The 27,416-nt window shown below is 42.2% G+C and overlaps 1 protein-coding gene across 8 annotated transcripts in view; it reads left to right on the forward strand.

Annotated features, from left to right (window-relative positions):
• Positions 1-27,416, forward strand: part of Rprd1b (regulation of nuclear pre-mRNA domain containing 1B) — a 49,733-nt gene that overhangs the window by 8,778 nt on the left and 13,539 nt on the right. For 3 of the 8 annotated variants that reach the window (XM_011239773.2, NM_001291135.1, NM_001291134.1), the window contains 4 exons: positions 6,154-6,287; positions 10,664-10,776; positions 12,835-12,961; positions 21,400-21,575. In XM_011239773.2, coding sequence (XP_011238075.1) covers positions 6,257-6,287; positions 10,664-10,776; positions 12,835-12,961; positions 21,400-21,575 — 447 coding nt within the window. In that variant the 5' untranslated portion in view covers positions 6,154-6,256. The remainder of the gene's footprint in view (positions 1-6,153; positions 6,288-10,663; positions 10,777-12,834; positions 12,962-21,399; positions 21,576-27,416) is intronic. The other 5 variants (NM_027434.3, NM_001291136.1, XM_006500162.2 and 2 more) reach the window with 3 other exon arrangements.

Genomic DNA, 27,416 nt, shown 5'->3' on the forward strand with positions numbered 1-27,416 from the left:
GGCAGGGAGCTTTTAGAGTCCAGCTCACTGTTTTACTCATCCATTTTCATGTCCTGCACTCCAGGCAGGAAAGGGCTGCCTTTTCCTAGCTCTTGGGCCAGGCACCTTGTAGTGCTTACAGACAAGGAGTGCACTCACATAGTCTCTCACAGGGTGTCCCAAGACGCGGCAGCACTGCATCTGTCCTGGTGCTAATAGGGGTGAGTAAATATTCTTTGAGTCAGTTAGGATAATCGTGACTAACTGGGGAAAAGATGTGGTTTAAGGGTACTATCTCTGCCCTATAGGGATAATAAACTAACACTTTTATAACTCTTCGCTGTTCTGAATTAGAAAAGGGTAAGTAGAAAGGGCTACAAGGTGGATACCAAGATTCCGAGGGCTTACCTAGCATGTGGGCACATCTTAAAACCATACAGAAGCCAGGCATAGTAACACACTTCTAGAATTCCATCACTCAGAGGCCAGCCCAGGCTATGTAGTGAAACCTTGTCACAAAGAAAACAAAGAGATGTAAACAGGAGACATTGGGAAACCATCTGGGCACATTCTACCTGATGTTTCCCAGCTCCTGTCCATATGCCAGGCTGTTTAAGGTCCAGTTTGGACCATGTTTCAAGGCTTCTTTCCTTCATCCTATCATTAGAACAGAAAGTACAATAGCTACTTTAATACTGTTGTAACTCATCAACCAAGAGTAACTTAGTAAGTGTTCTTGGTGTGCTTTTGCTGTGACCAGATGGTGAACCAAGGTAGCTGACCCATTAATTCCCCAAATAATTAGCAAGATTTTTATGATGCTTCTCTACTTTCATCCCCAAGCCAAAAAAAAAGACAAAAAAAAAAAAACCCTTTGAATTCAGAAAGTTCATAGGGTAGATTTGATTTGAGTAGTGGTTTAAATAACTAGACTATGAACATATTATGCTTATGCATACCTTGTTTTCTTTAAAGTTTGGAGGTAGTTACACATTCATTATTCAACTTGTGTTTGTTCTATGCCACACACTAATCCAGAGCTTGGGGAACAGCAAGGAGGAAGGCAGATAAGAACAGTGACGTGAACAAGACACTTTGAAATGATATGGACAATTAATTAGAATAGTGTTCTAGGGTAGACTCTTCTCCATACATCTTGGGTAAGAAGGTGACATTTGAGAACCTAAGGTGGAAATAATCGTGACATCTTAAGAGGAGCAGGATGAGATGGATATGGTAAACAAAGTAAGATGTGGCCCCAGATGAGATCAGAGAGAGGAAAGGAGTGGTTCCATAGTCCCTGGGAGTCTATTCTGATAGGGTGTCAGTCAAGAACTGTAAGCCAGCGAATGAAAACATTTCTGTAGACATTATAAAAAGCCCAGGTAAAATTAGAGAAAGAAAACAAAACATAAAACAAAACCTAACCATATAACTAGGATCTTTCCCCCTCATAATCTATTTGTTAATTGTGCTGCCAGGGACAGTTCATGAAAAGTTTAACCATTTGTAAAATCATGAGTAAGCACTTTTGGTAAAATTGTACCTGAGCCAGGTGGTGGTGGTGGCGCACACCTTTAATCCCAGCACTTGGGAGGCAGAGGCAGGCAGATTTCTGAATTCAAGGCCAGCCTGGACTATAGAGTGAGTTCCAGGACAGCCAGGGCTACACAGAGAAACCCTGTCTCAAAAAACAAAAAAAAAAAAAAAATTGTACCTGAATGAAAAGTTCACTCCATTAGCAGATATCCCTCTTTTTAGTCAACTATTCTAATATATGATAAGGCAATAAGTGTATATCTTTTTATTATATTGTAGAGAAAGTTTTTATTTTTGTTAAGTTTGTTTGTTTGTGGGTTTTGGAGATAGGGTTTCTCTGTGTAGCCCTGGCTGTTCTGGAACTTACTCTGTAGACCAGGCTGGCCTCCTAAATACTGGGACTAAAGGTGTGCACCACCACCTCCTGGCAAATTAATACTTTTTAAAGGTTTCTATTAGATGCCTTTAAAAAGAAGAGATGACAGAGTGGGTAAAGGCCAGACTAGCTGAATCAGCAATCTCTGGGTACAATTGAGAGACCCTGTCTCAGTTTGTAAGGTAGAGAACAACACACACACACATTCACATACTTGCAAACCATATATATGAAAGGCCCGTGTAGAGAATGGGTTGTGAAGGGCAGGGAAACCTGAGCTCAGAAGGAGTGTTGCTGTGGTGTTGGCTAAGGTGAGATTGGTTAAGACATTTGCAGTGAGAAGGCTCTCTCCATTTATTGAATGCTTATTTTGTAGTTGGAGTCTTCACCCTTGTAAAATGTACATGATGTCTTGAAAAGGGAGCTGGTATTGAGGCAAGAAAGAGATTTTTAGTGTGAGTCGATGGCTGGTCTGAACCGAGGACTGGGAAGCTTTGGTGGAGGAAGTAATTTTTGTTTTGTTTTGGCCATGTTAAGTTTGAGACGGCTGGTTAGGTGTTTCAAGTGGCAATTGTGGGTGGACACATGGTTAAACTAGTATCAAGTTCACAGAAACTTAGTCTTTGTTATTTTATGTATATGAGCATTATGTCTACATGTGTGCCTGCTTGATCACATGTGTGCCTAGTGGCCACAGAGGCCACACAGGGCATCAGATTTCCTGGAACTGGAGTTGCAGGCAGTTGTGAGATTCCATGTGGATTCCAGGAATCAAATCTGGGTCCTCTGAAATAGCAGCAAGTGCTGTGGTTGCTGAGCCATTTCTCCAGGACCCCTCTCCCCCTAATTTCTATTTTTTTAAAAAATAAACCCTAAAATTTCATTTGTCATTTGTGTGTATACACACTCATGTGTATGTACATGTGCTATAGCAAACACACAGAGTTCCAGAAGTCAGGTCACTCCTTCCACCATGTGGAATCCCAGGAATTTAACTCAGGTTGTCAGGCTTGGTGGCCTTAATTCCTGATTCTAGACTTAATTTCTTGAGAGGTAAATCAGGAGTTATTGCCAAATACATGATAATTCCTTATTGTTTGTGGGTCTTTATACTTCTCCCAGGTGGGTAATTTCCTGGGAGGTATCATGGTTGTTAGGTTTTATTGCGCTCAGGGATACAGAACAGTCAGCAAAGGGGAGAGGTGCATGGGTAATTGTGACAGGAGGTGGGAAGGGACTCAGCACCCAGAGCCTCCTCTAGGATTTGTGGAGGGTGCTTTTGTCACTGTTCCTGCAGAGTAAGTAGGCATTCACTTAGAGCCATGTTGTTCACACAAGTGAGGCACCCAGATCATTTGGGAGTGGAGAGTGTCCTGATCCCCACTTCCACCCTCACCCCAATCTCCAGGTCCGCTCCTGTCTTAGCTTTCTGTCACGGTGGAAGAATGCCAGAGAGAAACAAGGGAGTAAGGATGTAGCTGGGCTCATGGTTGCAAAGGCTTCAGTTCATGCTGCCAGCTCCTCCTCTTCTGGGCTGCAGGGAAGCAGAGCATCACAGCAGAAAGTGTGTGATTGAGCCTCTTGATGGCTTAGTGGCAAATATTTTAAAAACACTTTTCACTTAGATAGCTCTCATATACACATTATTATTTATTTGTTTGTTTTGTTTTGGAGACAAGTTTTCATGCTGCCCAAACTAGCCTTCAAAGAATTTGTGTGGTCAGGAATGGCTTTGAATGGATTCTCCAGCCTTCCCCCTTGAGTCCTGAGATTGCAGGCATGGACCACCATGCCCAGTTTATGCACTGCTGGGGATCAAACTCAGGGCTTTGTACATTCGAGGCAAGCACATTGCCAAATGCTATACATCCCCAGCCTCAAGAATCTCAGTGAACCTGGGAAAGTAGTGCCCCATCTTTTGTCAACTGCTTTCCTGCTCTAGCCACATCTGATTTTAGGTACCACAATGATGTCTACTTCACCGCAGTGCCTTACTTGAAAACCAGTTTGTTTAATTTATGACTTGAATTACTTTGATGCAAAAGAGTTGGAAGTCAAGTATATTTATATAAAAATTTTAAAAATTCATTTAAAAAAAGATTGATTCAGCCAATATGGTGTCTGTGAAAACAAGCCCCTTCTCGGAGGCTTCAAGTTACCTTCAGATGGGAAGAATAAACAGGTCTCCTGTGCAGCAGGTGAGAGGGATGGGTCGTGTGAAACCCATGAAGGAGCAAGAAGTGCCAGTCTTTGGGACTGGGGAGCTGCTGCTGGAGAGACAGGAAGGACAGACCTGAGGCCACCTGAGGCATAGCTGACTTAGGCTCTAAGCCTGATGACCAGAGTGGATAGGTGAGGTCAGAAAGCCTCAAGGGCTTTGTATGGACTTTGTTCTGAGAAGAATGGAAAGAAACAAGAGATGCCTTCCCATGGCAGCTAGAATTACTTTATTCAAACTGGAGAGTAGGCTGTAGGAGTGCAAGACTGGAAGCCGGGAGAGCAGTAATGAGGCTATCAGAGAAACCAGCGGAGGGCTGCCCCTTGGGCCGGGTTGTTGGCAGAGGACAGGGTGAGAGTAACTAATTTCTGCATACACTGTGAAGAAAGAGAGTGTCTTAGCATAAACCATAGAGTGCTTGCTTATAGCTGAGCTCTTTAAGATGTAGCAGAAGGGTTTCCCTGTTTCCCTAGGACTTACCTCTGAGTTAGAAAAAAAATTAACTTATACATTTCCTGACTTAGTACTTTGATCTCATTTCAGTGGACTTGCTACTAGTAATTTGTAAGTAGGACACTTGGCCAGACCAGGCTGAGTGTTAGCATAAGCTTCACAGAAGTGCTGTCAGTGCAGAAGGTGGGTATAGTTCCTGTCTGTTGAATTTGGTATTCTTGATGTTGTTAGTAAAGATACTTGACTTCAACCCTAAGATGTGGAGGTTGTTTGCCCTCCCCTTTTTGGCATAGTTTTATATATCTGAGCCTGGCCTCAAACTCACTGAAGCTGAGGATACGTGACCTTGAATTTCTGATGCCGTTCACTTCCCCAGTGCTAGGTTACAGTGTTGAGGATTGAACCCAGAGCTAGGCAAGCATTTTGCCAACTGAGCTATAGTTCAGGTCTCTCTCTTTTTTGAAAGTTATGTTTTATTTGGGAAGAAGCATGGCCTACTTGTAAGGGGTCATTGAAAAACTTGCAGGAATTGGTTTTCTTTTTTTACTGTGTGGTCCAGGAATGGAAATCAGGTTGTCAGGCTTGGAGGCAAGCTTATTTATTTGCTGAGCCGTCTTGTGAGTCTCAGGATGTCCCTTCTTAAGGTGCTCAGTGTTAGATGTTGGCTTGTATGCAGTCTTACTAAACAGAGAGCGCCTGGGAGTATATATGTGGCAGGGGCCTCTCTTCAGAAAGTCTCATCCTGCTTGTCTGCTGCCCTCTCAGGTATTATGGACCAGAAAAAGATTGCCTGATTTTTTCTTTCAGATAAATATTACAAAGGACTGCATTATTTCCAGAGCTTTCCAAGATTATCCATTAGATACATGAGTGGTGACACAGAACTCAGACTAAATCCAGTGTTAAAGTTGTTATAAAGTTGTTATGGTTGAGACACTTGGCACATATTGTACACACATATTTATGCATGTAGAGGTGTGGAATGTTAATATAGTGAATTTAAACACATGTGCTTTAAAAATCTTAAAGGTGTGGCTAATTTTAATGTTCAGTATATGTATAGGATTGTATTTAAATTGATGCCCCCCCCCCACACACACACACACACACACAGGGTTTCTCTGTGTAGCCCTGGCTGTCCCGGAACTCACTTTGTAGACCAGGCTGGCCTCAAACTCAGAAATCCGCCTGCCTCTGCCTCCCAAGTGCTAGTATTAAAGGCATGCGCCATCACCACCACCCAGCAAATTGATGTCTTCTAAAAAGCTAAATTGTCAAAATCAATATGGTCAGTTTTGTTTTGTTTTCTGTCTGTTAAAACCAGTCATACAGGCTTTCCCCCTATTTCTTCCACCTTGCAAAGGGGAAAAAGATTCCCTGGGTCGTTGGATGCCTCTTCCTGGTTCAACATGGGAGGAATGTAGTTTCTCAAGACTGAGCATCCAAGTAATACAGAGTGTACCACAGTTTTGTTTTAAGTGTGTAAATCATTTTGGCAGTTGTTGTTGTTGTTTTAAAGTAAATCTGTCCTAATTAAAAACAAAAAATGTAAGCTTATATATATATCTTTTCATTTTTTTCTGGACAGAGAGGCAGATGAAGGCTGTAAAAAACCTTTAGAAAGATTGCTGAACATCTGGCAAGAACGAAGTGTGTACGGCGGCGAGTTCATACAGCAGCTGAAGCTGTCTATGGAGGACTCCAAGAGCCCTCCCCCCAAAGGTAGAACATCACCACATGTTTACAGCTCTTGGTCTTTGCTCCTCCCAGCCCCACGTGAAAAGCTGCAGTGGGGGCTACAGTGGCTGCTGTGATCCACCAGCCGCTTTATGACTGCAGAGGGATGCTCCTGAGTGATGGTGAGAACTTACACAGTGGTGCAAGCGGCCAGGCCTGGTTCTTTGCTCACGATGCCATGCTCGCACTTCCTCACTTTCTGTGTGTTCTTCATGGCCCTTGTTGCTCTTTCAGGGACTGTCCTTGTGCAGGGAAGGGAACAACCAAGTTCTTTAGGATTGTGGCTGACTAACGAGTAGCTCATCCTGGCCCTGTCGTGGACCTCAGCGGGGCCTGGGATAGGTCTCTTGCCCTTTCAGAACTCAGCTTTATTAGTAATAAGTCTGGGTTTATATAGTTTAATGACTATCAGATTACTGTCTATATTAATTATTGATTTTCGTCTTTACTGAGCCCAGGGTATCTTTGTGAAGTATATATGTGAATTCTAAAATTCTTAAGAGTCCGTGTTATTTATATCTTTAAAGAGAAAGTTCAGACATTTGGTTTTTCGGTTGCTGGCTAGCCATGGATCACTAGTGGCATGACATGCTTCACCCTGCTCTGCCTTTGTTCATATGTACTGCTGAGGAGTAAGTCTGAGTACCCAGGACTAACCATCTTGTTTAAATGAGCCCGCTTTGAGATTCTTCTTCCAACCCATCTCCTAGTGATGCTTCTGGCTCTCTGGCCAGGCTGAGTTTCTGAGTGTCCCTTGTAGATGCTTTGCCAGTCCTTTTTCTCTGCACATGTGCATTCCTCACCTTTTCACTTGTGGCAATACATTCTTAAAGAATGCCACTCTGGCTCCCAAGCCTTCCTTGCTGTGGGCCATGTAGCCTCCTGTTGTCTGGTACTGGGTACACACTCCTGCTGTCCGACCTCCCAGGACTAGCACAGGTGGCAGTCCTATGCCTCAACCCTTTATTTGTACTCTTCACAGTCTTTCCCAGGTCTAAAATTGCATATCCTTCACAGTAAACTGGAAGGCTTTCTAAGAAAGTGCTTTTGAGGCTTCTGGCCACTGTTGTTTTACCTAAAGCTGCTAAAACATGCTCCTGAAAAGCAAGCTTTTTCCTGCTTTAGGTTCTACTAGTGACAGCATTGTGGCCTTTGGGAATTTCACTCTACAGTTTTGAAAAAATATCTAGCATTTTTGCCTATACCCTATACTGCATTCAGTAGTGCTTGGGGAAAGCAAGGAATCTCTTGCCTTAAAGGAAGCTTGAAACTTATGTTGGAATGTCCGATCAGGCATTGCTACATATGTGGTGCTGTGCTAGTTGCTTTGCAAAGCGCAGAGGAGTAAAAAACACCTGTGCTCCCCAGGGAGCCATCACAGATATGGCAGTGTTGGAAGTGGCTCCTTTGGGGTTTGGATCTTGTTTGCAGGCTAGTGGTGACATGTGCTGGTGTCATTTGTCTAAAGAGTGTTTTTCTTTCCCTTCATCTTTTAAAGTCAGATACTCAACAGACTCCTTGGGTATTCTGGTCTTGGCAGCTCATTCTTGTCTTCTCAGGACCTGAGTGATCAAGATCGTTTATACGATTCTTTCAAATACCCATGACTTTCCAAAAGGAAGTCATTTTCAAATCTGAATCGTTCTTTTATGTTGATAAATGATATGTATACATGAACTAGAGTTACAGTCAGTTGTGAGCTGCAGTTCAGTTGATAGGAACAGAGTCTGGGTCCTCTGCAAGGGCAGCCAGTGCTTTTTCCACTTGACATCTCACTCACTGCCCTCCCGGTCTCAGTGGGACAGCCAGTTCTCTTAACCACTAAGCTCCCTCTTCAGTTCCACAACACTGAAAATTTTATTTTGCTCTTATGTTCATACTCTGGTGAACTCTTTCACATGCACTGCTCTGCTATCGTGGCTAAGTGTGTGCAGGTTGTACCACATGCCACATTAAGTAGCTACTGCGCACACAGTTCTGTGAGGTTCATATGTAGGCCATATGCTAGTGGGCTTTTCACTTAACTATATACCAGTCTTTGCTTTTCAAAACTATAAAAATTTATTGTGTGAATGGAAACTATGCAAAAAGAACTTAATCCAAGTAGAAAATTTCATTTCTGTGCGTTTTTGTTTTGTCAGCTAAGATGCTGCCTACAAATGTATAGTGAACAGAAAAAGAGTAAAACTAATAGTTGCTTTGCTATGCACAGTGGTACATTCCTGAAGTTCTAGGACTCAGGAGACAGAGGCAGGAGGATTGCTAGTTTGAGACCAGCCTGAGCCAGCTTGAGCTGCAGAGCAAAGGCTCTCTCTCAGTAAACCAGTATCTAGGATGCTGAGTAATAGGGTCAGCCTGGAAGGGCAAGGCCCTAAATTCCATTGTCAGCACTAGAGAAAAACCGAAAATAAACATTGAAATAAAGTAACTTTCACTGTAACAAAATATATGGAGAGTAGTTTGAACTGTCTTGCCTTCGGTGTTTTAAAATACTAAGAGTTAATTTTTATTTTTAATATTTAATAATTTGAAGGCTGGGGCTTTCACAAAGGGCTCCACATGTGTCAGCCAAGGGTTCTGCCAGTGAGCTAACACAGTGAGCTAACATCCCCTTTTGACTATTTACTTTTTACTTAATTGTCTCGAACTTCTGTCCAGCTAAGATTTCAAGTTTTTGTCACTAGATATACTCTGAAAGTTGCTGTGGTGTCAAGTGTTTTTGTGGGGTCACTTCTTCCACCATCATCCTCTCTTCCCTTTTGCTGCTGAGTCGGCATCACCAGGCCCCTCTTCCTTCTGCCTCTCAAGCACTTGCTCCCCAGCTCCTCTCAGTGGTGACCTTCAGATTCAGTTCCTCCATGGCTTCCATCGCAGCTTCTTTGTTGTGCTTTTATCGTTATGGCCAGTTCTCTACTTATTATTGTTATGAAATGTCAGATGGTTTCTGTCACTGAGAAATGGGATGGCACAGCTGAGGAACTGATGTGCCTGTCACTGACAGACATGGCAGACAAGTAGGGATTGGTTCTTGATTTGTGTTTTGGGAACTGAAATATTAGAAAACTCACGTAATCCCAGGACTCAGAGTTATAGCCTAGGCGGTGAGAGCTGCAGTGTGCTGCTGAGGACTGTGGCTTCACTGACCTGAGAGAGTCCTCTGCACTAGCATTGTGTGAAACAAGGATAGCCTCCATTGTAAATGTGGCTGCCTACTTTCTCCTTCTCTCCAACAAGCAAAACCATAAGGAAAAAAAAAGCAATTCATGCTATTGCCTGGCCTTCCTGTCACAACTTAGCTAATTAATGTGTAAGATGGAAAGTGGGAGCTGCATCCTTAGTTCCAGAAGAGACTTAAGTGCACATGTGCACACCCTCCCTGGGGAGTTACTCTGTACGTGTAGCAAGTTCCAAGGCAGGTGCCTGGTATCCCCTTTTTGACAGATAACTGTACTTGCATACAGTGGAAGAAGTACTGGTGAGGCTGTCATGCCAGAGAGTTGTTTAACCTCCCTGGGTCTTTTTCCTCTTGTAATGTAATGCTCTGTCAAAATTGTTGGAAAGATGAAGGTAAAGAAACCATTGCAATGCCCTGCACATACTTGGTGTCCAATATTTCTGTTAAATGCAGATTTATCATTTAGATTTATTTCCCTCAATTGTTTTTCTTGTTTTGTGTTGCCCAATGTGATGCAATAGAAATGATTTTAGAATTAACACATCTATCATAATCATATAAAAGCACAGGGGACAGATAATAAAGAATGCAACTTGCCAGGCTCAAAAGTAGTTAATTCTAGAATGGAATTGTAAATAATTTCTTCCAGTGGTACAATCACATTTCTCAGTAATAGTTTTAAATTTTATAGTAAAATTTAGTTTATTCTGGTTTTAAAGAAAGAGTTTAAAGGTTACTTGTACTTGAAGTCTTTGACAGTATAGTTGATGAATCTCTCCCTTCTATTTATTTTCTATAATGATCCTTGGAAACCATAAAACTGTTTCCTGTGCAGTGTATTCTCTGTCGCCTCGTACATGTTGCTTTACTTCATTGTATTGCCTCATGCGTCTTACCATCCTAATGTTTACTTCTTTTGAAGGGAAGAAGGTTCTAATTATGATAATTGGGGCATACCACTTCCAGTAGCATTTCCTTGGACTCAAAGTTTGGGAACTTTTTGTCTCTTCAGTAACATAAGGAGCTATACCAATTTAAAATAACTGGCAAGACAGTTAGCATGAAGCCATTTCTGAAAATGAACACTCCCTTTCCCCTCGGTGTTTGCCTGTGGTCATTGTGCAGAGCACTGGATGCTTATGTAAGTAGGACATGCAGCTCACACTTGTCTCTTTATTTTCCCTAGCAGCAGAAGAGAAGAAGTCTCTAAAACGAACTTTTCAGCAGATACAAGAGGAGGAAGATGATGACTACCCTGGAAGCTACTCTCCCCAAGACCCTTCTGCAGGCCCTCTCTTGGTATGTGATGCCAGGCACAAAGTGACTCCAGGTGGCCTTTAGCTGAAGATCATGACCACAAGGTGGTGCTGTTACCAGTGGTGTGGCTTATCAAAGGGCAGCAGATGCAGTAGCGCACTCAGAGATTCCCAGACACCTGACTTCACCCTGCCTTTTACACCTCCACTTTACAATGGGTTAATGTTTATAAAATGTTCGGACTTGACTTTGTCTTTTAAAAGTTAAAAATACTCTAAAAGTAGATTTAAGGATATAATAAAGATGTTCTGAGGCATTTTGCTATGCATGTTGCTAAGAACAGTCTTTTTTTTAAAGATTTATTTACTTATTTTATGTATATGAGTATACCATTGCTTTCTTTAGACACACCAGAAGAGGGCATTATTTCCCACTACAGATGGCCATGAGCCACCATGTGGTTGCTGGGAATTGAACTCAGGACCTCTGGAAGAGCAGTCTATGCAGTTAACCGCTGAGCCATCTCTCCAGCCCACTAATAGCATTCTTGTTTATAAGCAGATAACTTACTATTATCTGAGGACAGTCTTGTAGCCACTGATAGTAAATTTACTGCACTCTCTTTATTATTACTTTATTGCAATAGGGAGTTTGCCTTTAAGGATACAGTTGCCTCATATAGTCCCTTATGAGACAAGCTTGATTTGGTTCATCTGTTTATTGTAAAAAAAAAAAAAAAAAGAGCCACAAAACAAACAAACAGATTAAGTAGCATTTATGTAACTTGCCAAGTATCTTAATTTGAATTAAGATCTGTCATAATTCAGAGTCATTGTGCTTTTTTTTATTTGTTTTATTTGTAATGTTTTGAGATAGAGTCTCACTGTGTAATGCCAGCTGACTTTAAACTTGAGATTTTCCTGCTGTGGCCAGATTACAGCTGTACACTTGTACTGGGGAGTCTGAGGCTGGAGGATTATGAGTTTAAGATCAGCCTGGCTATACAGTGAGACTTCCTGCCTCAGCTTCCCATAGCTGGGATGACAGGTGTATGCCGTCACACTTGTCTGTCTGAGACTGCCTTGTGTTAATCTTAACTGTATTCTACATGGTCATTTGTGGTCAGGACATAGGATAGGTAAATAGGTCATATGAGTGGTCATATGTGGTCATATGAGTGGTCATTTGTGGTCAGGACATAGGATAGGTAAATAGGTCATATGAGTATATGCGTGTGCACTGTACACTCAACGATGGATGAGACAGGATTAAGTAATAGAAATGTTAGGTCAGATCTTTGCATCTAAAACCTTTAAAGAGGAAGACCGTGGCCGATCAACTTTCAGGGCAATCTGACTATTGCCGACAGAGCCAGCTGTCCTTAGGTCATTGTGCTCTGCCACCTGTCAGCACCCTATGCTTTCTCGTGGTTTTTTTTGTTTGTTTGTTTTGGTTTTTTGTTTTTTTTTTTTTTTGAGACAGGGTTTCTCTTTGTAGCCCTGGCTGTCCTGGAACTCACTCTGTAGAACAGGCTGGCCTCAAACTCAGAAATCCGCCTGCCTCTGCCTCCCAAGTGCTGGTTTGTAAAACCCTTTTGATAGACACAGGATATGCTTTTCTTGTCTTTAACTCTTAATGAGTTAATTTATTTGACATTTTAATATTGGCAGGGATTTTTATTTTGTAAAACAAACTCTAGAAAGAATTTAATCAGCCAGCACAGCTGTTCAGCATCTGGCATTTGTGCCTTTTTTTCTATATTATAGACTTTTATACTGTAAATAGTGTTTCATTTGAAATTAAGCAGTATGGACTAGAATCTGTATTCTTAAGTTGCCAAAAATGTGCTCTTTAATTTTTTTTTTTAAACAGAATTCTGTAGAGGTTTATTTATGTGTTTGTAGACTTAAAATAATTTTATGTCATTTAGAATCCATATCATTTCCATTCACAAAGTTCTGGAGCTAACACAGTTGCTTATGTAGCTTTTGGCTTGTTTCTAATGCTCAGAATGGTGATTTTTGTCATTTGCCTCTAGCTGTCTTTCTTTAACCCCTTTATGTCTTAGTGGATAATAGTATTTGCCTTTGCCTTTTGTAGACTGAGGAGTTAATCAAAGCTTTGCAGGATCTGGAAAATGCTGCGTCAGGGGATGCTACTGTCCGACAGAAGATCGCTTCCCTGCCTCAGGAAGTGCAAGACGTGTCGCTGCTAGAGAAAATTACAGGTGAGAAGGTAGCTTAGCTGAAAGATAAGAAAGAAGGCGCTATCTAGAGTCATGCTTATGTCTGTAGGTAGAAAATTTCTGTGTGATGTTGGGTACTCTGCTGCCTTGGTGTGTGAAGCCATTTATAGGCTAAACAAGAAAGCTCTCAGAGGGGCTGGGCAGGTAGCTCCACATTGAGTAGTTCCTGCTCCATTTCCACACCTGCACCGGGCAGCTAACACAGGGCATCTGATGTATTCTTTTGGTCTCCATGGACACTCACTCACTCACACATACGGCATATTTATATACATACTCATACATTATATATATATACTCACACATATACGGCATATTTATATACATACTCATACATTATATATACACTCACACATATACGGCATATTTATATACATACTCATACATTATACATATACTCACACATATACGGCATATTTATATACATACTCGTACATTATATATACACTCACACATATATGGCATATTTATATACATACTCATACATTATATATACACTCACACATATACGGCATATTTATATGCATACTCATACATTATATATATACTCACACATATACGGCATATTTATATACATACTCATACATTATACATATACTCACACATATACGGCATATTTATATACATACTCATACATTATATATATACTCACACATATACGGCATATTTATATACATACTCATACATTATATATATACTCACACATATACGGCATATTTATATACATACTCATACATTATATATATACTCACACATATACGGCATATTTATATGCATACTCATACATTATATATATACTCACACATATACGGCATATTTATATACATACTCATACATTATACATATATACTCACACATATACGGCATATTTATATACATACTCATACATTATATATATACTCACACATATACGGCATATTTATATACATACTCATACATTATATATATACTCACACATATACGGCATATTTATATACATACTCATACATTATATATACACTCACACATATACGGCATATTTATATACATACTCATACATGTAAATAAAATAATACAAATAAATCTGGATCTTGAGGCCAGAGAGACGGCTAAGTGGTTAAGAACCCTTGCTGCCCTTTCAGAGGACCTGGTTCCCAGCACCAGACACAGTTGATGTACTTACATATATCCAGACAGACACTCATACAAATAACAAACAAAAATTTTAACTAAATAGATAAAAATAAACCACAACAAAAAGAAACTTTTGAAACACACTGAGTAGTGATTTGACTAGTTAGGGCAGAAATGCTGGGCTGCCATCACTCTCTGAATAAGATCATTTGGCACTCAGTGCAAATTGTGTATATGTGGAGCAGTGGAGGCCAGGAAGGGCTAGACTGTGAGCTGCTAACAGAAATATTTGGTACACGGCTGTGTTGTTTAATGTATTGCACACTGACAAGGTGATTCGGTGTCGAGAGTTGTTATTGAGTTCATCACAGTCACTCCCAGTTAAACAGGAGTTGGAGGAGAGAGTGAAGTATGAACTAATCTTTTAGAGAGCGTGCTCTGAACTCTACATACGCCTCGTGAGTCTCTGAGAATTGTGTTCTCATGTGTAGGAAGGGATTGAGACTCTGTAAAGTTAGCTATCTTGGCCAAGATCACACGGTCTTCTCACTGCAAAAGCCCAATCCTTTCATCCCATTCTCTCCAAAGGTCATTTCCCCCTCCATCTCTCTTCTTTTTAAATTGGATATCTTATTTATTTACATTTCAAATATTATCCCCTTTCTCAGTTTCTCCTCTGTAACTTCCCCACCCCCACCCCATCCCATTCCCTCTTACTCTGCTTCTATGAGGGTGCTCTCCCACTTACCCACTCCTGCCTCACCACCCTAGCATTCCTCTATACTGGGGCATCAAGCCTTCACAGGACCAAGGGCCTCTCCTCCCATTGATGCCATATAAGGCCCCTTTAGCTCCTTCAGTCCTTCCCTTAACTCCTCCATTGGGGTCCATGTGCTCAGTCCGATGGTTGTCTGCGAGCATCCGCATCTGTATTGGTCAGGCTCTGGCAGAGCCTCTCAGGAGACAGCTTTATCAGACTCCTGTCAGCAAGCACTTCTTAGCATCAGCAATAGTGTGTGGAATTGGTGTCTGCATGTGGGATGGATTCCCAGCTGGGGCAGTCTTTGGATGGCCTTTCTTTCAGTCTCTGCTCCACTCATTGTCCCTGTATTTCCTTTAGACAGGAGCAATTCTGGGTTAAAATTTTGGAGATGGGTGGGTGACCCTATCCCTCAACCAGGGCATGGATATGGTCTCAACAGGTTCTCCCTCCCCTTTGTAAGGTATTTTAGCTAATGTCATCCCCGTGGGATCCTGGGATGCTCTTGCTTTCCTGGCATCTGGGACTTTCTGGTTGCTACCCCCAGTTCCCCATTCCCCATTGCTACACACCTCTGTTCAATTTCCTGACCCTCTATATATCTCCTCCATCTTCTCCCTTACCTGATTCTGCCCCTCTTTTCCCCTCCCCCTTTCATCTTCCTCCCAAGTTCCTCCCACCCTCTACTCCCATTGATTATTTTGTTTCCCCTTCTAAGTAGGACTGAAGCATCCACTCTTTGGTCTTTCTTTCTTTTGAGCTTTATGTGGTCCGTGAGTTGTATCATGTGTATTCCACACTCTGCCTAATACCCACTTGTCAGTGAGTACAGACCATATGTGTTCTTTTGTGACTGAATGGCTACTCCATCTTCTTTCTTGTGACCATTTGTTTGGAAATTGTTTTCTAGCCTTTTACTCTGAGGTAGTGTCTGTCTTTGTCACTGAGGTGCATTTCCTGTATACAGCAAAATGCTGGGTCCTGTTTACGTTTCCAGTCTGTTAGTCTATGTCTTTTTATTGGGGAATTGAGTCCATTGATATTAAGAGATATTAAGGAATAGTGATCGCTGCTTCCTGTTATTTTTGTTGTTAGAGGTGGAATTATTTTGTGAGCTTATCTTCTTTTGGGTTTTTTTTGAAAGATTACTTTTTTGCTTTTTCTAGGGTGTAGTTTCCCTCCTTGTGTTGGAGTTTTCCATCTATTATCCTTTGTAGGGCTGGATTTGTGGAAAGATATTGTATAAATTTGGTTTTGTCATGGAATATCTTGGTTTCCCCATCTATGTTAATTAAGAGTTTTGCTGGGTATAGTAGCCTGGGCTGGCATTTGTGTTCTCTTAGGGTCTGTATGACATCTGACCAGGATCTTCTAGCTTTTATAGTCTCTGGTGAGAAGTCTGGTGTAACTCTGATAGGCCTGCCTTTATATGTTACTTGACCTTTTTCTCTTACTGCTTTTACTATTCTTTTTTTGTTTTGTGCATTTGTTGTTTTGACTATTATGTGACAGGAGGACTTTCTTTTCTAGTCCAGTCTATTTGTAGGCTTCTTGTATTTCATGGGCATCTCTTTCTTTATGTTCAGTACGTTTTCTTCTATAATTTTGTTGAAGATATTTCCTGGCCCTTTGAGTTGGGGATCTTCTCTCTCTTCTATACTTATTATCCTTAAGTTTGGTCTTCTCTTTGTGTCCTCGATTTCCTGGATGCTTTGAGTTAGGATCTTTTTGCATTTTGCATATTCTTTGGCTGTTGTATCAGTGTTTTCTATGGTATCTTCTTCTCCTGAGATTCTCTCTTTTAATATCTTTTGTATTCTGTTGGTGATGCTCACATTTATGATTCCTGATTTCTTTCCTCAGTGTTCTAACTCCAGAGTTGTCTTCCTTTGTGATTTCTTTATTGTTTCTATTTCCATTTTTAGATCCTGGATGGTTTTGTTCAATTCCTTCACCTGTTTGGTTGTGTTTTCTTGTAATTCTCTAAGGGAATTTTGTGTTTCCTCTTTTAGGGTTTCTACCTGTTTACCTGTATTCTTCTGTATTCCTTTAAGGGAGTTATTTATGTCCTTCTTAAAGTCCTCTATCATCACCATGAAATGTGATTTTAAATCAGAGTCTTGCTTTTCTGGTGTGTGGTGGGAGAACTGGGTTCTTTTTTTTTTTTTTTTTTTTTTTTAAAGATTTATTTATTTATTATATGTAAGTACACTGTAGCTGTCTTCAGACACTCCAGAAGAGGGCGTCAGATCTTGTTACAGATGGTTGTGAGCCACCATGTGGTTGCTGGGATTTGAACTCTGGACCTTCGGAAGAGCAGTCGGGTGCTCTTACCCACTGAGCCATCTCACCAGCCCCGAGAACTGGGTTCTTATGATGCCAAGTAGCCTTGGTTTCTGTTGCTTATGTTCTTGCACTTGTCTCTCGCCATCTGCTTATCTGTGGTATTAGCTGGTCTGTCTCTGACTGTGGCTTGTCCCTCCTGTAAGCTTGTGTGTCAGCACTCCTGGGAGACCAGCTCTCTCTGGGAGAAATTTGGGTATGGAGAGCAGTGACACAGGGTCAGCTCCATGGTACAGACAGAAACTGGAAGGATCCTGTCCCTGGCTGTTCCTTGGTTCCTGTGTCCTGATGGCTTTGTGCGAGTCACTCTTGGGCCAGGAATTTGAGCAGAAGTGGTGGTCTCACCTGGCTCTCAGGTGTGTCAGCACTCTTGGGAGACCAACTCTCTCCTGGTGGTATTTGGGTATGGCACAGGGTCAGCTCCGGGTGCAGAAGGAAACCGGAAGCTCCCCTCCATCTCTTTAAGCTGGCTGCTTCTTTGTCTTCTTCCATGTTCACATAGAGGAAGTCAAAGTTACTAAAGCAATAGCTTCCATCATTTGGCATATATATCTTTGAGGCTCACTGTAGAGTAGGCGTTCCTGGTGTCATGCCCATAGCCTTTCTGGTATTAAATATTAAGGAGGAGGCAGAGTTGGTGGGCAGTGAATTCCTGAAGATCAGAGAAAGCTTTGTGCTGTGGGAGTCTTCGAGCTTCCCTTGCTTGGGGTTTGTATTCTACTACAAGCCTGTCCCAATCCTTCACTGAAAATACCGATCTCACTCCCAGAGCCCCACCTTTTCTTCTACTGGTCTTCAGCTGATGAATAATCCAGCACTATGTAAGACACCTTCCTGTTTTTTTAATAAAGATTTATTTATTTTATGTATATGAGTATACTGTAGCTGTACAGATGGTTATGAGCCTTCATGTGGTTGTTGGGAATTGAATTTTAGGACCTCTGCTTGCTCTGGTCAATCTCTCACTCGCTCTGGTCGGCCCAGCTCGCTCCGGTCAACTCTGCTTGCTCAGTCCCTGCTCGCTCCCCACAAGGATTTATTATTATACCTAAGTACACTGTAGCTGTCTTCAGACACACCAGAAAAGGGCATTAGATCTCATTACAGGTGGTTGTGAGCCACCTTGTGGTTGCTGGGATTTGTACTCAGGACCTTCGGAAGAGCAGTCAGTGCTCTTACCCACTGAGCCATCTCGCCAGCTCATATAACACCTTCCTACTAAGAATACAGACCTGGAAACGAGGCTGATTCTTGTCTTGTCTCCTGCTGTCTGAGAACCAGTGTAGGTGGGAAGAGCTCAAGGATTTTCTAGGTGATTGGAAAGCCATGCACTGAGAATTTGGAAGGCTCATTGGGGTGAACTTGTTCACATAGGAGAGAGGGGCTGGTTACAGGGACTGTAAGTGCTTCTTGAGATTGCTGTTAAAGGGAGCAGAGAGGTGAATTAGCAGTTGGGGAGTGCTAGCTGGTAGGAAGACAGGGAAAGCTTGGGGGACTCTCAGAAACTGGGTGTTTGAGTGAGTCAGCTAGGAATGCAGGGTTCTCCAGCCCAAGTGGAGGACTGGTCTCAGGAAGCTCACCAAGGCACAGGGAAGGCAGACCAAAGCACAGCCATTGTTGGCCCCAGGCAAGATCTGCTTCTACATTTGGAATGCATCTTTTTGTAGTGCCAACCCACCTTTATAGTTGAAATGATTTTTTTTTCCTACAATATATTCTGATCACAGTTTCCCCTCATCTCCTCTGAGGGCCTCCCTAACCCTCCACCAATCAAATCCACTCTTTCTCTATTTTGAAAGCAAACAGGTAAATAAAAGAACAAATAAACCAGAATTTAAACAAAAACAGACACACAAGCCCTATAAAAAACAGAAAATCAGAAACTATAATATATAAGCAAAGACCAGTAAAATAGATAAAAGTTACCCAAACAAAGCATTTCAAGACAGAACATCTCCTAAAGTACCATTAAATATGTTTTGTGTTAGCCATGTACTGCTGTCCTTAAATGTGATTTGGTTTGCATGTCCAGTGAGATTCCATTGGAGAAACTAATATTTTTTCTTTGTAAACATTTGACACTTGGAGGTTTTTAGGCGTCAGGGCTCTTGTCTACTTCCTCTCTCAGCACTGGGACCCCATCTGGCTTGGACCTATGTGGGTTCAATGCATGTCTCTCTGAGTTCATCCATGTATGGGTCCTGTTACGTTTGGAAGACACTATTTCATTGGTGTTCTCCATCCCCACAGCTCTCAGAGCCCTTAGGGCAGGGAAATGAAGATATCCCATTCAGACCTGGGTGTTCCAAATCTCTGACTCTCAGCACACGGCCCAGTTGTGGGTCTAAGTTCTCTTGCAGGAGGAAGTGTCTGTGATGATGGCTGAGCAAGACTCTGATCTCGATTCCAGCCCAGTGTGGCTTGGTGAATTCTTGAGTGATAAACAAGCTATGTTTCTGGGTTGCAATTACTTGTATAAATGATCTGGTTTCCTTATACAAATTCTTGAAGTTGAGAATTGACTTTTTAAAAAAATCTTATCTCTTAAAAATTGGTGTTTCTTACCTCCCCCCAGCCCTCTAGGTACTCTAGCATCTTAATTACTTACTGTTATAAAGAGATCAATAGTCAAGGACTGACCAAGCTGAAAGCAGCCACACTCAAGCTTATTCGCAGGCAGCACCGCCAGTCTGGAGCACTGCACTGGTCCCCTGCCCTCTGGCACATTCCCTTGTCCCACCTTGTCTTGTTTACCCCCTCCCAAGTGTGTGTTGTTCTCTCACCCTGATGCCAGAGCGTGATCTTTGGCCTAGGTCCCAGTTGGGAAGCCCTCAGCAGTTCATTTCCTAGTGTTCATAGAGTCCAGAAAGGACCAGATGGCTGTTCTATGCTGGAAATTCCTAAATTCCAGTGCCTTGAAAAATACTGAGGGCTCTCAGATTTGTGTCACTGAATTGTCTTTGAAACTGCTGGCAGCTCTGATGTCCTTTGTTTCAAAACATAAACCTGCTATTTTCACCCAAAAGGCCTTATTTTATTTTATTTATTTATTTTTAATAATTATGTGTATGTGTGTACTTGCATGAATTTATATGTACCACACACATGTATGGAGGTGTCGATTGCATTGGACTCTCTGGATTGTGAGCTACCTGATGTAGGTGTTGGGAACCGAACCCATGTTCTCTACAACAGCAATACGTGCTCTTAACCACTAAGCCATCTCTTCATCCCTCCAAAATACCTTTTTAAAGCAAGATGCATGTATTTACACTTCTGCCACCACCACACAGTTGCAGCATTCTTTATGGATCTAAGTTCTTCCTTGTCTTTGCGAATTTGCTACACCAGTGTTGTTACCACTTCTTTCCCAGGATACCCGTCCTTACACTTCAGGGTTTGTTCTTTTTCTGTTCCTAACGTGTAGGTGACTGCCATTATTCAGACATGAAATCAGTCTGGTCCATGATGACCAGCACTTTGAAAATACAACACATCGTAAGAAAAGGCTAATTTTTTCTCCTTTCCTTCTCTGTTTGGATCTTGCTATAGAACCCAGGCTGACTGGAATTGGTGGCAGCCCTCCTATGTGTGTGTGCTACCATACATGCTGCTGCTTGTTTGTGTTTTTACAAACTGTTTCCACCGTGGGTCATGTCTATGCACACTTGAAAGGCCCTGCTTTTTCAAGTGCAGGAGACAAGCTTGTTCCCAGGTACTAGGTACTAGGTATTAGGCTCTCTTTCTCTGGTGGACAGAGTCCTGCAGATCAGCTTCTAAGATCACATTCTGAAGCTCTCACAAAACTTCTGTCTTCTCTCAGTCTCTGTACATCTAAGACGTGAGTGCTTCTTTAGAACAGTAGGGAAAGTATTCTTAATGTAGTAATATAAGCAAACATACTTCATCTCAGAGGCAAGAGAAATCATTTCACAGATGACTCTGAGTACTTTTCTGCTGGTTTTGTTTGGAGAGTTTTTGCTGGAAGCTCTTCAGCCTGCCAGCTTTCCCGCCCTGTCCAGTTGTCTCTCACTTCAGGTAGTTCAGAAATGCATCTTCTTGACAGAGTTGGTGCCTGTGGATTCTTGGCTAACCAACACTGTTGGTTTTTTTCTTGGACTCTGAACCTTCTCTCAGGAATGTTTGCAATCATACCTATGTGATTTGTATGTTGTCTCTGTTTTCTGCTCCTATTTGTACTCAGACAAAGAGGCAGCTGAACGTCTTTCAAAAACAGTAGATGAAGCATGTCTGTTACTAGCGGAATATAACGGGCGCCTGGCAGCGGAACTGGAAGACCGGCGCCAGCTGGCTCGGATGCTGGTGGAATACACCCAGAACCAGAAAGAGGTTTTGTCAGAAAAAGAGAAAAAACTAGAAGTGAGTACATTGCAGGGCAGATCCGACTGCCTGAACTGCCCCCCCCCCTCCCAATCTCATGTTATTCCTGGATCAACCTTTTTATCCTCTGAAAACAAACGAGACAGGAGCATTCATCCAGTAGCCATAATTACCAGAGCCTCGATAGAAGTCAAAGTCAACTTTTTTTATGTTCAGGAAAGAAAAATTCATATTGTGAAAACCGGGGCCTCTTAGTCATTGCATTTAGGATCGTAAAATTGCTTCAGTGTAGTGTTACAGTTAAGGAATTATAAATTGAGGTAGTTGGGGTAGCAAAACCAAAGGATACTTAATTGGTTATATTTGGGAATCTGGATTGTTTTGACGTTTACTTCTGGCATATGCACCTGCCTGCAAGCCCTACCTGTACATATTTTAAAAGTTTAATCTTGCTATGTAGCCTGACTCAAATGTTGGGCAGGAACTCATTTTTCCTGAGTTGAGGCCATGTTCCTCAGTGTCTCCAGCAAGGAGGGGTTTGGAGTCGTCCCCTCACTGTCTGGCTTCTTAATTCAGCTTACCTTCTTTTCCCTGGGGAGCAGAGCCAGCAGTGTGGCTGTCTGCGGTTTCCTGTCCCTCTTGTTAGTCTGTATTTCTTAGCTGCTGCTTTGTTTCTTCTCTCTGTGTAAAAGATACTTAGAAAAGACTAGGAAGGGAGCAGTGGGGCTGAGCTGGAGAAGCCATAATGACCACAGGAAACGCCTCAGAGAGTCTCCTCAGTAGACAAGGGAGTAGAAGACCACCCTTCTTCCAGTGGGGAAAAGTTCTGTGGCACAGAGGGAGGGAATACTGAGCTAGCTCCAGTGATAGGCATTCACCATTCTACAGTCAGCTGACTGGAGAGGCAGTACCATATCCTTCCCTACAACGATTATGGGAGTTGTAATGGCTAGAGGTGCGGGGGACTTCAAACGCCTGGCCAGCTTGAGTGTGGCAGATAGGAGACAGCTGAACAGTAGTGTGGCTTTCATGTAGATTCAGCACTGACCACAAGTCCTAAAGGGAACTTCATCAGCAGGAGCAGACGGCCATTTATCTGCAGCGCTCATCTTTCACTGAGGAAGCATTTTCACTGTACCCTGGGACTAATAAGAGATTGTAATTAATGATTCTGGTTGTAAGTCATCGTGCCATCTGTTGAACTGCCCCTTGGCGACACATTAAGGGCTTTCTCTGATCTGTCAGACATTGATTATCATGAGCAGCTGTTGTTGGGTAGAACGTGGCCAGCCACCATAGAGGACAGTCTTTGAGAAGGAGACTGTTGTAGAGCCAGTTAACCCTTCGTTCTGTTTCTTCCCCATTTATAATTAGGTATCTGTCGGATGGGGGATAGGGCTGGGCTTTTGCAGAATAGGTAGCTTACTGGATACCCCAAGAAGTTATGAGGTACAGAAGATCAGAGGTCAGTCATTTTGTAGCTTTGGCAGCTTTATTGTTGCTAGTTCACCGAATAGCATGTCATTGTTGAGGATGGAGGAGGAAGATCCTGGCATCGCAAGGCAGTTAGAGCTCAGGGTTCCTGTCCCAAACCATATCAACCAGCTGGCTGGGCTGGACCATTCATTGTGAAAATAAAATGAAGTTTGCTGCAATTTAAAAAGCAAATGTCTAGATAAAATATAAAAGGCTGAGGTATGGCATTAGCTCTTTATCCGTGCAGACATGAACAGTCTGCTCTTCTGAATTTAAGATTTCCTCTCACCCATTATAGTAGGCTGATCTTCTTCCATTCTGTCCTGATGGTGATGATAATGCCCAGAGTGCAGCCTGAGGAAAGGCTTGGTGCTGCATATTCCTCCACCTTCCTTCCATAGCACAAACAGTTCTTGACAGTGCCAAATTGAGAGGCCGGTTAAATCTGTTTGGAAACCTTTCATTGTCTTCGGAGTATAAATGCTACAGTTGATGGACTCCTGGACATAGAGTTGTTTTCTTGGGAGTCTCTCTCCACAATTCTAATTAGCTAACAGTCAAGTTTTTCTGTATTTTATTCTTTTAGCTTTGTTTATCCTTCAGATAGCAAGCATCTCTCTCATTGAGAACTTCATGTTGGGTTTCTAGTGACTTCTGAACCTTGAAGGGGTGGGGCACTAGATCAGAATTTGGAGGGAAGGGGGACCCATTTTGGCTCACAGAAGGAAATTGCATAGTCTGTGTCAACATCATAGATGAACATGAAACCAGACAGCTAATGGAGTTAAGACAATCAACAATTTTAGTTGTGGTTTAAGATACTGAGAGTAAAGCCTTTTTGTAAAAGGAACTGGCGATTGGAGAAGAGAGATGTGTGTATAAGAGGGGAGCAGCCAGAGGCCTGGACAGTTTGTGAAGAGACATAGCATGGATGGACCTAGGCAGTAGAGACCCTGTGGGGAACTGGGGTCTCGTGTGCAGGTGGGGTCTCGTGTGCAGGGAGAAACCAGCTCACCTGCTCACATGGACACATTGCAAAGATGGGTCCGATGCACGCCCGGCTGGAGGTGCTGCTCTGAGCAAGGCTTTCCCTGAGGACAGGAGCCTGTGTCCTTTTTCTCCTTAACTTCCCTCCAGAGAGAGAACTGCAGCAAGCAAAGACTTAATGGAGAGTGTGGGAAGGCTTAGAGGAAGGAGCATCTTAGAGCTCACCATGTTTCTATTGAAACAGACCAAGAGAAATGTATGAATAACATTAATTTGACTATATGTTTATTAATGATGTATGCACAGTGTCAAATGCACAAGTACTTTCTAAACACCAGCCACCTTAGCCAACCTCCTTAGGTCTGGTGGGCATTGTGCTCTTTGACTGTGGTCATAGCACTAGGAGCATACTTGTTCTCAGAAAATGCTTGCTCTTGACTCCGATTCCTTAGGGGAAGTCATCTTTTCCTATAGAGAGAGCTGTTTCTAGGTCCATTAAGTGATGTGAGAGATTTGATTTCATATCTGGTTGCAGAGAAGGTATTAGTAAAGGTGACTGTGGGAGAAAATCATACGGTTTCCCCTTTGTGCAGCTGCCCTTCCTTTTTCCTTTAAGTGGAATTAGGATTCATTTAGAAATGATGGCTTTTTTAAGCCATTTTATGCTTCTGAGTGTCATGGTTGGCACTATTGTACCACTCTTCTCCTAAACTACAAGCAAGGTCAAAGGGACAGCTAATGCAAATCTGCAGTACTTTGTGCCGAAAACCTAGAAATAGAAAAGAAGACTGGAAGGGACTGGTGTTACTCACAGCTACAGTGTGGGGTCTAAAGCAAGGTGGACTGAAAAGGGTAAAAGCCAAAGGTACCAGAACAGCTTCCAGACATGACTGTCAGAACAAGGGAACTTTTGTTTCTTGCTGACAAAGGTGACTCTTGGGCCAAGCAGGTGCTTAAAGCTCACAAGTCTTAGTCTGAGCAGGTTGATCAGAGTTCCTGTCCTGTCATTTTGGATGAAATATGCATATGTTCATCAGAGCTATCAGGATGGGATGGGGGAAAGGTGGAAGAGAGAAGTTGCTTGTACAAGCTTTAAAGTAAAACAAAACAAGAAGTCAGGTGCCTGCAGTCTCACCTCCCAGCACAGCAGCTTCATACATTAAACCATGGTGTGTGTCCATCTAGACCAGAAGGGGCTGGCTATGGTATACAGACTGCCATAAGGACAGAGCTCTAAATGAATTCCTGGCTAGAGATTTGTTTGTAGGTTGAGGTGAAATTGCAAAACATAAAGTGAACCATTTGCAAGAGCGTACATTTCAGTGACATTTAGTACTTCCTAGTACAGAGCAGCTATCCTCTGTAAAGACTCAAACATTTTCATCACTGCAGAGGGGAACCCCATCCCTGTTAGGCAGTCACTCCCTGTGCCCTCACCCTCTCTGCTCCTGGGAACCACTAATATGCTTTCTGTCTGGACAGTGCTTCTCCTGGGGATTTTACATACTCGTGTCTCTTCTTTCAGTTAGGTAATAATTTGAGGTTTATCCACAAAGTTCCATGTACTAGTACTGTGTTCCTACTGAGGATAAATATTAGTGCAAATATTGATAATTATTGCAATAGTAGTAGCTAGTACCTGTTATATGGATCTGCCACAATGTGTTCATTATTATTGAATGGCATTTGAGTCACATCTACTTTTTGGTTACAGTGAACAATGAATAATGCTTCTGTAGATAGTCACATAACAAGTTTTTGTAGACATGTTTTCATTTCTCTTGGGTATGTGTTATACTAGGGTTGGGATTGCCAGATCAAATTGCAATAGTGATTCTGTATTTAACCTTTTGACACTCACATGCCAAACGGTTGCCCATGATGGCTGCTTAGTTTCTGCTTCAGGTCTTCACATTCCTGCCAATACTTACCACTTTTTTCCCCTAACCAGCCTGGGACTGTGAACTTGTACCTGTGGTGATTGATTGGTGTTTCTCAGAATAGCAGTAGTGATGAGCATCATTGCCTAATCCAGGACCTTAGGTGTCCTTGTGGCAAGCATGTCTATTCAAGTCGCTTTGTACGCTTTCAAGTTGGGTTATTTGCAGTTTGAGTCTGTGTGTTCTTTATGTATTCAGATAGTTGTGTTCTTACCAGACAACATTTGCATAAATTTTTTCCTACTGTGAAGGTTATTTTTATTTATTTATTTTTTAAATTATTTTTATTTTAATGAGTTTCAATTTTACTCTAATTTTTCCTGTTGGTCTTGTTTTGGATGTTGCATCTAAGAAACCATTGGCCAGTTGTAAGACATGAAGATTCCTCATTGTGCTTTTTAGGAGCTTTAGTGTCTGACATGAGTTTTGTATATGGTGTGAGGAAGAGAGTCAGCTCCTGATAAGAGAAGCTGTTCATTTGCCCAGCAGGATTTGTTGAAATGACTGCTTTTTCCTCCAACTGAATGTGTGACACCCTGACACCCTTGTCAAAAAATGATTGGCCATAGATGTATGCATTCTCCGGTGTGTACCACGGATGTCTGCATGCCTTCCGATGGCACCTCACTTTAGTGTCCAGCTCTGTAGGAAGTTTGAAAGTGAGAAGCACATGTCTTCAGTCTGTTTCCCCCTGTGTTGTTTTGTGTAAGAGCTCTTAAAATTCTGTATCAATTTAGGACTTGCCATCACCTTTTTAATTTCTGCAAAAGAAAAGAAATCCATTTGAGTTTTACGAGTAGTTCCATTTAATCCCTATGGTGGTGGGGTCTTGTCTCTTAGGCCGTGAATAAAAGCTAGATGGCCTTACACTAAGCCCACTTTAATCTCTGCAGCAGAATTTTAATAAGCATAGCAGAGTGTCACTTACTGGTGTGTTTGGCACTGTGTAGGCACCGTAAGTCTCCCTGGTCAAGCCAGTGGTACTCCTCATCTCTAGAAGGCATGCATATGTACCCTCTGCAAAGTTACCAGGGTACCCACATTACAAAGCAGAGTGACACAGGTGCCTGGATATCCATGTAACGGAATTATTGAGCTAAAGGGATTTTAAAGGTCTTGTGGTTTGATTTATGAATTGGTGAAGGAACTCGGACCCAGAGGAGGAAGCTAGCTACAGGGCAGGAATAGAATACAGGACACATATCTGGTAACTTTTGTAAGTTTTTGTTCTTGAAACTTCATTCCATGAGACAAACAGCAGGAAGACATCTTATTCTTCTACGAGAGTAGCCAGAGTTGAGTCATTTAGACGGTTCCAAAGCATCCTGTTGTGGAACAATGATAACCTTATGCAGGGAGGTAGCAGTGACTGCAGGCAAGCATCCCAGAATGACTTGTGAGTGTTGAATCTACCCTGCCCCTTGCTGCCCTCTATCTATTGCCTATGCGCATGCTCTGGAGGCAAGGGAGAAATGAC

Source organism: Mus musculus, chromosome 2 (genome assembly GCF_000001635.26).
Source record: "Mus musculus strain C57BL/6J chromosome 2, GRCm38.p6 C57BL/6J".
NCBI classification, from domain to species: Eukaryota; Metazoa; Chordata; class Mammalia; order Rodentia; family Muridae; genus Mus; species Mus musculus.